Source organism: Manihot esculenta, chromosome 10 (assembly GCF_001659605.2).
Source record: "Manihot esculenta cultivar AM560-2 chromosome 10, M.esculenta_v8, whole genome shotgun sequence".
Taxonomy (NCBI): domain Eukaryota; kingdom Viridiplantae; phylum Streptophyta; class Magnoliopsida; order Malpighiales; family Euphorbiaceae; genus Manihot; species Manihot esculenta.
In genome coordinates this window covers 18996086-19008544 of record NC_035170.2, presented here as the reverse complement: position 1 = coordinate 19008544, position 12459 = coordinate 18996086, and the positions used below count along the sequence as shown (strand labels likewise).

At 35.7% G+C, this 12459-nt stretch overlaps 1 protein-coding gene across 2 annotated transcripts in view; it reads right to left on the bottom strand.

The window, feature by feature from the left end:
• LOC110625315 (protein DJ-1 homolog C) overlaps nt 1-9598 on the bottom strand; it is a 28138-nt gene extending 18540 nt beyond the window's left edge. The window contains exons 1-6 of one of the 2 annotated variants that reach the window (XM_021770931.2): nt 9276-9598; nt 8922-9122; nt 8408-8557; nt 8136-8315; nt 6790-6867; nt 6242-6442 (exon numbers count right to left, since the gene is read on the bottom strand). In XM_021770931.2, the coding sequence (XP_021626623.1) occupies nt 6242-6442; nt 6790-6867; nt 8136-8315; nt 8408-8557; nt 8922-9122; nt 9276-9521 (1056 nt within the window). In that variant the 5' untranslated portion in view covers nt 9522-9598. The remainder of the gene's footprint in view (nt 1-6241; nt 6443-6789; nt 6868-8135; nt 8316-8407; nt 8558-8921; nt 9123-9275) is intronic. The other variant, XM_021770932.2, reaches the window with a different exon arrangement.
• Nucleotides 9599-12459: the final 2861 nt, after the last annotated feature.

The following is a 12459-nucleotide window of genomic DNA, read 5'->3' as shown; positions in this document are numbered from 1 at the left end:
TAGAAGACAATGAGCCCTTTGCAGATCCTGAAAGGTATAGAAGATTAGTTGGCAAGCTGAATTATTTGACGGTGACTCGTCCTGACATTGCATATTCAATGAATGTGGTAAGTCAGTTTATGTCCTCTCCTATTGTTGCCCAGTGGGATGCTTTGGGACAGATGCTTTGGGACAGATTCTTTGTTACTTTAAAGGGGCCCCAGGGCGATGGCTATTCTATGATAACTATGGGCACTCAAATATTGAATGTTTTTCTGATGCTGATTGGGCAGGCTCGAAGATTGATAGGAGGTCAACTACTGGGTATTGTATTTTTGTGGGAGGTAACTTGGTCTCATGGAAAAGTAAGAAGCAAAATGTAGTCTCCCGTTCTAGTGTTGAATCTGAATATCGAGCCATGGCACAAGTCGTTTGTGAAATCTTGTGGGTACGTCAACTATTGGAAGAAGTTGGGTTCTCAAATTCGGTGCCTGCTAAGTTGTGGTGTGATAATCAAGCAGCTATCCACATTGCCTCCAATCCAGTATTTCACGAGAGGACTAAACACATCGAGATTGATTGTCATTTTGTTCGTGAAAAGATTCAACAAAAGATAATATCAACAGGACATATCCGAACTAGAGAACAATTAGGAGATATCTTCACTAAAGCTCTAAATGGAACTCGAGCTGAGTATATATGTAACAAGTTGGGCATTATTAACATTTATGCTCCAACTTTGAGGGGGAGTGTTATAGGTTATAGGAAGTAAATATGTTAATATAGAAAGTAAATATTGATAGATGGGTTAGTTGCTTAATCTTAAGGATTGTATAATCATAGGCTTGATTTTCCTTCCTGCTTAGATATTGTCTCTCATGTATAAATAGGTTGTAATCTCTATTGTGATATACAACAACAGATATTATCACTCTATAACAACAATCTGCTAAATTGGATAAGGGAGGTGAGACAAGTAAAAAGAATGAGGGAAAAGAGGCTAGTAGTAAAAAGAAGATTTTGAATGGCCCAAAGGAGAGTGACTGCACAAAAAATGATAAAAATGAGAGACGTGCAGGAGAGAAAACGTTAGTGAGTGTGGAGATAAAAGGAGAGCTGAGTGAGAAGAGTGAAGAATTCGGCAAGTCTTCCATTTATTATAAAGAGAGAGTTGAAGAAAGCATACTTAGGGAAGAGAACTCTGATTATGTTGCGTTTTAGTTCCAATTTTATGATTGAGACTAACCCTACTGATGAATTGCCTAGTTCTTTTTCTAAGTCATTACAGGATTTTGCAGATATATTTCCTAAGGAGGTGCCATCTGGGTTGCCACCCATGGGAATAGAACATCAGATCGATTTTGTTCCTGGAGTTCAGATTCCAAACCATCCAGCTTACCGGAGTAATCCTAAGGAGACGAAACAATTGCAAAAGCAAGTTGATGAGTTGCTAGCTAAGGGGCATATCAGGGAGAGCCTCAGTCCATGCGCAGTACCTGTTTTGTTGGTTCCAAAGAAAGATAGAACAATGCGCATGTGTGTTGATTGTCGTGCGATCAACAAAATCACTGTAAAGTGTCGTCATCCTATTCCTAGATTAGATGATATGCTTAAGAATTGTGGTGTTGTTTTCTTTACCAAAATTGATTTGAAAAGCGGTTATCATCAAATTAGGATGAAGCTAGGGGATGAGTGGAAAACTGCCTTTAAGACTAAGTATGGTTTATATGAATGGTTAGTGATGTCTTTTGGCTTAACTAATGCACCTAGCATATTTATGAAATTAATGAACCATGTTTTGCGTGATTACCTAGGTAAGTTTGTGGTTGTGTATTTTGATGATATATTGATTTATAGTCGAAACTTGGATGATCATATTAGGCATGTTGAACTTGTTCTACAGAAGTTAGGTGAACATGAATTGTATGCTAATCTTAAGAAATGCACATTTTGTACTGATAGTGTCATATTCCTAGGATTTATTGTTAGTTCACGTGGAGTTGAGGTAGATACTGAAAAGGTTAAGGCTATCCAAGAATGGCCTACACCTAAGAATGCTAATGAGGTGAGATCCTTTCATAGATTAGCAAGCTTCTATAAGAGGTTTGTTAGAGATTTCAGCACTATTATTGCACCTCTAAATGAGATCATTAAAAAGGTTGTTGGGTTTAAATGGAGTAAAGAACAGGAACTTGCATTTAACACATTAAAAGAAAAACTTACTGCTGCTCCTGTTTTAAGGTTACTTGATTTTTCTAAAACCTTTGAAATCGAATGTGATGCTTCTGGGATTGGTATTGGTGTTGTTCTTATGCAGGAAGGCTGACCCATAGCATAGTTCATTGAGAAGCTAGGTAGCACACATTTGAACTATTCCACCTATGACAAAGTTCTACGCACTGATTAGGGCTCTTGAAGTTTGGGAACACTACTTGCTGCCTAATGAGTTCGTGATTCATACCGACCATCAGTCTCTCAAACACTTGAAGGGACAAGGTAAGTTGAACAAGCGGCATGGTAAGTGGGTTGAGTATCTCGAAATTTTTCCTTATGTGATTAAATACAAGCAAGGTAAAGAGAATGTGGTTGTTGATGCATTATCTAGACGTTATGCATTAACTTCCATGCTTAGTTCTAAGTTGTTAGGGTTTGAGCATTTGAAAGATATGTATGAAAATGATACTGATTTTTCTGATATATTTAAGGCATGTGAACATGGGGCGTTTAACAAGTTTTATTTGCATGATAGATTTCTTTTTAGGGGGAAAAAAATATGCATACCCAATTGTTCAGTGCGTGAGTTGCTTGTTAGAGAATTGCATTCAGGAGGGTTAATGGGACATTTTGGGTGCAAAAGACTTTAGACATGTTGAATGAACACTTTTATTAGCCTAATATGCGACAATATGTAGAGAAAATTTGTGCTCAATGCTTTGCATGTAAATAGGCTAAATCTAAGTCCTTGTCACATAGGTTGTATACTCCTTTGCCTGTACCTACTGAACCTTGGACTGATATATCTATGGATTTTGTGATAGGTTTACCTAGGACAAAAGGAGGTAGAAATTCAATGTTTGTTGTTATAGACCGCTTTAGTAAGATGGCGCATTTTATTCCATGTCATAAAACTGATGATGCAACGAACATAGCTGATTTGTTTTTCAAGGAAGTAGTTCATTTGCATGGTATACCTAGGACTATTGTTTCTGATAGAGATTCTAAGTTCCTTAGTCATTTCTGGCGTGTTTTGTGGGAGAAATTGGATACTAAACTTTTATTTTCTACTACTTGTCATCCACAAACAAATGGCCAAACTGAAGTTGTTAATAGGACTTTAGGAACTATGCTTCGTGCTACTGTGGGAAGGAACTTAAAAACTTGGGAAGAATGTTTGCCATATGTTGAATTTGCTTATAATCGCGCTGTCCATTCTTCTACTGGTTATTCACCTTTTGAAATTGTGTATGGTTTTAATCCATTAACTGTATTAGATTTAATGCCTTTACCTTTGAACGAGTTGTCTAATTTAGATGAAAAAGTGAAGGCTAAAATGGTTAAATCAATACACATGAAAGCACGTGAGCATATTGAGAAGCGCAAAATGTATGAGAAACAGACCAATAAGGGTCGCAAGAAAGTTGTATTCAGACCAGGTGATTGGGTTTAGATCCATATGCGAAAGGAGAGGTTTCCGAATCAAAGGAAATCAAAACTTGATGCATGAGGGGATGGACCATATCAAGTGCTGAAACGGATCAATGACAACGCATACATAATTGATCTGCCAGGTGAGCTTGGTGTAAGTGCTACCTTTAATGTTTCTGATTTGTCTCCTTTTGATTTTGGTACAGATTCGAGGACGAATCTTTTTCAAGAGGGAGGAGATGATGTAAGCACAACCAACAACACCAAAAATGATAAGCTAGCATTACCTTAAGGACCAATTACAAGGTTGAGATCTAAGAGGTTGAAGGAAACGCTTCAAGGATTCATGAAAGGATATGTTAAAGCTTTGCAAGTTCATTTTGAAGTTGAAGAATAATCTGGCCATTCCAAGTCAATTAGGCCGAATGTGTGCTTATTGACGATTCAAATTTTGTATTTGCATTAACAGATTCCCCATCACTAATTCAGTAGTGAGTAGTTATTTAGTAGTTGGTAGTTATCCAGTAGTGGGTAGTTAACCAATAGTGGGTAGTTATCCAGTAGTGGGTAGTTATCCAGTAGTGGGTAGTTATCCAGTAGTGGATAGTGGCATAGATCATGGATCCATGCAGAGTAGTGGGTAGTGCCATAGATCATGGGTCCATGCATAGTAGTGGGAAATGGCAAAGATCATGGGTCTTTATTTAGATTTTTACTTATTATTATTATTATTTTTAATTAGGCTAGGCTGCCCTAGGTATATAAAGCATCTCTTTTTCCATATTGTAGACAGATTATCAATTATTCAATACCATTGCTTTATGCGATTCTTCTTTGAGAGCTTAAGAGAGATCTTGGTTCTTGACATTACATCACAAATAAGATTTGATACTAACTTGTATGATACTTATTCTTGCTGCTCTTAAAATCAATCAGTTATAAGTGTTTTTAATTGCATGTTAATTAAGAGTGCTTTAGATTGGGGAATTGTTTTCTTATCTAAGTTCTTTTTACTAGGGTATGTGTCGTTTCAGTCTCTAATAGGCTGGAGTTCCGCATCAATTTGGCTTTCGGATCTATCCGAACATGCCCTCGAAAGTTTTGACTTTCGGATCTGTGAAGGACCTTCGGCCGCCAAACCTACCGCCGAAAGTCCCTTGCCCAGTCTTTCCCTACTTGTTTTCTATGTATGTTTTGGTATGTTTTTAAGGATTCTTGGGAAGTTGTTTAGAGTTTTATAAAAGTTATGTTTGGTCCCTCATTTGAGTCCATCTGTGTAGGATCGGACTTGGGAGACTGCAGAGGCCTGCAGTGAGATAACTGCGTCAGTGTGAGGCAAGCGTCAGCTAGAGGTGAGTAGAACTGAATTGATCTATTATTTTAAAGGAATCAAACTTTTTAAGCATGCTCATGCATCACGAATGCCATGTATATATATTAGGTTGTTTGCATTAGAATTCACGAATATGATGCATTGCATAATTTACTGTTGTTGTGGATGGATGTTGGATGACCCACTAGCTCTCGAGTATGATATGTTATGTCGGATATGGAAAGACCAAGGCTGCCCATTCTACGCCCCTGACACTATGTAAGGGAAAGACTAGGGCTAACCATTCTACGCCCCTGGCATTATGGATATGTTATGATATGGTTAAGAGGAAGTCCTGAGGAGCATCCGTCGTGGGCCGGACACTATTGGAATTTGTAGAGGGTTACTAGTGACAAATCCATCTTGATGTGAATTGTTTGTGTTGTGACGCATTCATACGATCATATGTTTATGAAACTGTTTTTACGTTCTGCTCACTAGGCTTTTGTAGTTTATCCCTTATCCCTAATCCCAGATTTACAGAATCAGAGTTAGCTCAGAAAAGTCGACTGAGTTGCTGGTACAATCTTTTGTAATAGAATAGATGTGGACATGTATTGTTTTTATGGTTTTAGAATTATACTTTGCCCTAGTGTTGTCCTTATAATCCCCGTTTCCATGATCCTTATATAAAAATTTTAATTATGAGTTATGTTTGAACTAAGTTTAAGGCATGTGATGTTTACCATACTGGAGCATTTGATGAGAACTCTAGTATGGGTTTTATGTTTTCAGTTTTGTTACATGCACAGATCGAGTCTTGGTTCATGAAATATTTAAGTTTTGTTCTATCGTGTGATCATGTATGGGATTTTATCAGGTATAACAGAATGTTTAGTAGGCTTGCTACGGGCTCCAGCGATCTTAAGTCGATCTAAACTCTAGCGCCAGTAGTAACCCGGTTTTCGGATCGTTACACAAAAGATCATCCAAGGCCTAAAAATTGGGACTCAAAAGTCAAAACTGGTCAATAATGCTTAATTTAATTATTTATGTATAAAGCAAATCACTGTGTATGAAGTCTTCTTGAATTTCTGATATGACCAAGCCATAACAAATTTATATTTTTTATCTGACCTAAAGACACATAGAAATATCAGGCAGAAAATCCATAGTAATTTTATTTTATTTTATTTTACTTTTTACACGACATAGTAGAGGAAATTCAAAGTCTTTTCAGTTTTCACCCTTGTGCTTGTATCAGAAAATAAAGCAAGGATAGATAATCATAGACATTTGTCTCACCGGAAGAATTATTAGATCATATATAGACTCAGCAGCATCACCAATTAACTTGTCAGCAATTATCTTTGTGCCTCTAGATGCCAAAATCTGCACAGATTTTTCGATTGAAGCAACCACAACTTCCAACTTTGCTCGCCGTAAAATGTCCACGATAGTTACTATTTCAATCTCTTCAGAACCATTTGCAACTGGAATGAGAACCTATGTGACATTGGAACAAATATAGAAGGTCTAGAGTTCAATGACAGTGAAAATTGAATAAACAGGTATACCTACCAAAAATAGACATAAACAGTTATACTGAATGAGTAAACAATAAATGGGTATTGTAAGAGAAACATGCCAACATTTATTTGGAAACCTAATTATGTGAACAGTTATACTGAATGGAACTTGCAAACACATTAGATATTTGCTGCACTCTAAATAATTAAATATATGGAACTTTGCACCAATTCTCTAAACCAACTACAAAGAGTTCTTTTGGAAAAGCAGATAATCAAAACAACTTGGTTATGAACACAAACAAGATACAGGAAGCAACTTACCCGTGGTTTGTGGTCAATAGACCATTCAACTTCATTAAACTCATCCTTTCTACAGAGGTCATCAGCAGTACGTAACAACTGATGCAAGTAGAAGAGTATTAGCGCAAGCTTATGAGAAAGAGTCGGCACATAAGGGGAAAAAGGTTAGATCCTTTTCAGTAAATAAACAAAAACAGCATATACTTAATCCAAGCACACCATTTTTCAGTTTTCCCTTATCCATTATTTGTCCTTGGCATGCCATAAATTATGAGTAGTCTTATCTAAATCCTTCATCAGCCCCACAGCAAAGAGGGCTTTTTAAGATTATAAGCTTTATGAGGAAATAGAATCTTATAGCCTCCAGAAACATCTCTACTGGATAATGAGGGGCATGTAGGTCATCTCAATGCTGTGATCTATTACATCAATTTGAATAAATAACAAACAAAGATCATAAATGATTTGTAAGCCTCAGTGAGCCAAATGTTTGAATGACTATCTCAGACTTTAAGTATAACTGCTGCCTGTTGCATGTGAGTTATATTACCAAGCTGATTTATATGATTTCAGCAACAACTCAGATAATATGGATCTAGGTAGGCAACTGAATTGTTGAGACCTTACGGGTGTTTGGTAATTGGAGTATCACTGTCATGAGGCTGTTGCAAAACTTTGCAGCTTCGATAAATAAGCAAGCCTAAGTTTGGGAAGTTCAATTTATTTACGCTTATGAGCAAAATCATATGTAATTATATTAACTATTTATTTTGAACTTAAGATCTATGTATCATGTGGGATCTAATTAGCTCACTTAATCTATCCAAGTGGATAGGATTGAGTATGTTTGTAACAAGCTAGGAGCCTACAACATGTATGCCCTAGATTGAGGAGTGTTAAAATAGGAATATTTATGTCATGATCCTTGCCTTAATATTTGTTATGATTGTATTCTGATTAGGATATAAGAAGCCTAGAATCTATACTATTCTAATTAGCATATAGTTAGCCTAGGACCTGTACTCTTCCTTTTTAGTATACCTTCCTACATTGGATGTCTTGTAATTGTATAAAAATACCCACTGAGCTTCAGGAATAGCAAGCTATTATTCCACAAATTTTCTCTCTTCTATTTTCACATTTACTAATACTATGACTACCTTCAAAAGGATCACTAGTTGCTCTATTTGTAACAAAATGATTTCTGTGCTTGTACAAGAAAAAAAATACAGTTGAAACAAAGAATTTCTACCCTGACTCCACTTTCAAATATTAAGTTTTGAGTACCCCACAAACCATGAAGCTACTTTTAGCAAAGGCACGCTTGACAAATAAAATGGAATTAATAGAATAGCAATTGAGCTTACCAACAATTCTCCAACCTCATTGGCAATAGACTCTCCAAAAAGCTGCTCAGCTAAGGATAGAGCAAACTCAAAAGAAGTTCCAGGACCACGGCTTGTTGTAAGCTCTCCTGACACTTGAACATTTGACTTAACAGCCCAGAAGGTTGGAAGCTTGTCCACGAATGCAGGGTGACACGTTGTCTTACATCAAATGCAACAGTTTGATTAGACAACAAAACTACATTGACCCGCATTCATTAAAGTTGAAATGAAAAGCAATTCAACTATGTTACCTGCTTTCTTCTAAGAAGGCCCCACGGCAGGAGTGTGACAGCTGGAGCAGCACATATAGCTCCATATAACCTCTTGTCCGCTGCTTGTTTGCTCGTAATTTTCTGGAGAACCTCACAATCTCTTAATCTTGCTGAACCAGGCATGCCTCCCTAAAAGCACAGCACTTAACACTACCCTTTGTTGAAAGGTACAGCCAAATCAAAGCAAAGAAACTACCATTTCTTTCCCATAAATTTTCAGAGTATTATTCTGCTGGTAATATGTATTATATCACAGAAACCAAATAAATCATTCAAATACTCTGCTTATACTTTACAGCCATTACTGTACCATCCTTGACTCCCTGCTGCCCTACCTTAAACAAAAAATCTCATTGTTTTCTCAAATGTAATTTAATACCTACGGGCAATTGAGATTAGTTATGACTGTTTTCAGATTCAACAGGACACTCTAAATTCTGAAATACAAATGAAATTTCAGTACACATGAAGTGTAAAATTCAGAGCAACTAACCGGCAAAGCTACGAGATCAAAAATTTCATTAGAGCAGTTGGCGATAGAGGTATCAGCAACCAGTCTCATTCTACTAGCAGCCTCAATCTCAAGCTGTGGTTCCACAGAGGCAACAATCACCTCTGCACCAGCTCGGCGTAGAACATCAATTATAATAACCGCCTCCATTTCTTCTGTGCCAAACCCAATTGGAACCAGAACCTGCCCAGCCAAACAAACCACAAAATCAAGCTTCATCTGAAAACTAAACCAAAAAACCTAAAAATTCTTTATTTCCAAAACATCATATATAAATAGCAGATTTTCATGCAAACAATATAGAGAAAAGAGGTATAGGGTTTAAGAGAGAAGGACCTTCTTGGGCGGAACGGAGGATAAGGCTGCTGGGTCTTCATTACTTGCAGGCAATGTGGGAGATGGAGCTTTGGCGAGTTTTGAAGAACTCTGTCTTGTAGTGGATGTTTTTCGCTGTGGAGGACAGGCCATGGAAGCGAATGACAAAGAAGAAAAGGAAGTTGCTGAGGCAACCACTGAAGAAGAGGGTCTGATTAAAGAAAGCTTCGAAGGAGCTGGCGACAGAAGACAGAACAGAGGCTCCATTGATGAATAGTGCCTACTGGAGCTTCCCTAAGCTAGAATGGGACTCTATTTTATGTACATGTCAATGAACTTTATCCCGACAAGGTTAGGTTCCTCTGGGTCATGAAACAGACAAAAAATAGGCTAATACATTAAATTTGGGAAATAAGTTTAATTACACTAATAAAATATTAATTTTTAATAATAAAAAAATATTTTTAATAATAAATATTCTTATAATAAAATTTTACTTTTATAATTTGAAAAATATTTTACTATTTCTATGTCAATTAAAATAAAATTTTAATATTTCAAATTTAAAAAATAATATTTTATTATTAAAAAATATTAGGTAAAGACTTATTTGACTCTAAAAAATAAAAAATTAAATTAATAAAAAAATTAAATTAAACTAAATAAAAATACATAGATTTAATTAGATTTATTTTCTTATTAAATTAACTTTTATAGTATATATTTTGTGCTTTACATTGATAATTTTACATATTGTATAATTTTTTTAATGTTATAAATATGCAATTGTATAACCCTAATATTTTAGATCACTTATAACTCATGTTAGCTTGTATACGTGAAATCGTTACACTCTATAAAATGTATATGTTAAAAGTCAATTGATTTTTTTAAAAGGTTTATATATTGAAGTTATGAAACAAATAAAATTTATAAAAATTAATATTTATTAATAGGTCTACTGCTTTGGCAATATTTATCTCTCATTGATCTAATGAGTTTCCTTCTTCAACATAGATTTAACTTTTGTGAACCTTACACAATGAGGACGAGGAGAAGGCAACACTGGTTTTGGGGCAAGATGAGCCATTGACTATGTCGGAAAATAATTAGCTTATTGTGGTGGGGAAGCTCCTAGCTAATTACTAATAAAACGGTGAGCATAGCAACTAGCAAGCCGCTCTTGCATTGTTTTGAGGCCTGGTAGGTAAGGGTATTTATATGCAAGAATTAGGAGACTCTTTATATTTGATTCAATTCTTTCATATTGTGGGTCTATGAAGGGTGATGTATGGTTTTTCAATAATCATTTTGTTTTGGTACACCATCGTCAGCTCAATGAGGTGCAGGCAACCATCTCTTTGTATGAGGTTTTGTTTTTTGCATTCAGATTCATAATATACCCTTGGGTTATGCTGATTCAGTGATTTTGTGGGGAAATATATGGATTATGATTCTTTAAGTACCGATAGTGGCTAACAGATATATGTTCAAGTTAGGGTTGCCATACACGTGAAGCTTCCTTTAAAATGGTCCAAGAAAATAGTGGTGAATGGTGATCAAACCTTTGTGGTGCAGTGCAAGTATGAACACCTCCCTATCTTTTGCTTCATATGCATGAAGCTTAGGTAAAGTGATGCTTTATGTCCTTGACTGTTTAATATTCTCGATGATGTAGCGTTGAAGGGATGGGGCTCTTTGGTATGGGGCTCTTTGGCTTCAAAGGCACCATGTAAGAATGCAAGATTGTGAATAAGTGGCTATGGGATTACCATGGTGACAAACTAGTTGATGGGCTGATGCAACATCATGAATGAAGAGGTACAATACTATGTGAACAGTTTGTGCATGGAAAAGATGACCATCATTCTATATCCTCAGAGAACTAATTTTTGTGAGCATATGGCAGTTAATATAATACTGAAAAACTTCGGAGAGGATAATGAATTAATACACAAGATGAGACAAAAAAAAAAAATCAATGTGTTGGAGCAGAATTACCATAGAAGGGGTTGATTTTAGGTGACTTTTTATCCACCTATAAATAATATTGATCTTGTGATTGTAAAAATGATGGGTCCTATTCTCCAAGCCTGCTAAGGGCAATGATTTGTTTAAGTTAGAACTGCTAGGAACTCAACAACTGCAATCTTGGGTTCTTAAGGAGCTTTTACTTTAAAAAAAGCTAGATATTGTCTTTTTATGTAAAACTTTGATCCATTCTAATAAAACTGAGGATATTGCATTGATATGATTGTTTTGGTCTTTCTTTTAATGTTTGCAAACTCACCGGTGGTTATGGCCTCCTTAAGCATAACAAACTCTACGATTCGTGGCAAATTTTATCTAACTTGATAAGTAACTCAAATTTCCATCGGCACTGTTGAGTGATTTTAGTGATCCTTTTTGGCATTAAGTCCAAATTTGCCTCTTAACCTTTTACTTGGAGGCCAAATTAACCTATTTTCATATTTCAGCTCAAATAAATTTAATTTTTTATAAAAATAGCCAAATTCAGACTTCTAATATCAAACAAATTGTGTTTGAGACGCACACCCTATATCAAGTGCGTAAATGTGGAAGAAAATTAATTAGAAAAAAGGCAAAATAACTAAAATAGTAACATCAATTTATTTGGTAGGTATACATTTGCCAAGTATTAATACTTAGCAAAAAGACCAATTTACAATCCCTAAAATCAAATTTTTCACCTAATTTAAAACTATAAATCCCTAAAAGAAAATCTCCACACAAATCCATCAATCTCTTGCAATTGAAGGGCACATGGAGGCCATCTTGTGGAAGGAAAGAATCTAAACATTTGACACCTCACAAATTCATTGACGTCATGCCCTTTTAAGTGCATGTTGGACATCTTGTGGAAGCTAGTTGATTTTGTGCATTTAGCCATCACAAAGGAGCTGCATTACTCGATTTTCTTGACAGAACAACAGTCCACATCGAAAACTTGTGTTGGGAAAAATTCCAAATATACGAGGGATCAAATTCAGGTAGCCACATCTCCTCATTTTATAATTCTGTTGCATTAGTTTTTTTTTATTTTCCTTTTTACAAATCCATTTGGCCACAATAAATAAATCGGGCAAAACCTCACACAGGAACCATATTTAGGTAGTTTTACAAATCCACTTAGTCACAATAAATAAACTATGCAACCCCATCTATTGATATATCATTTGATTTA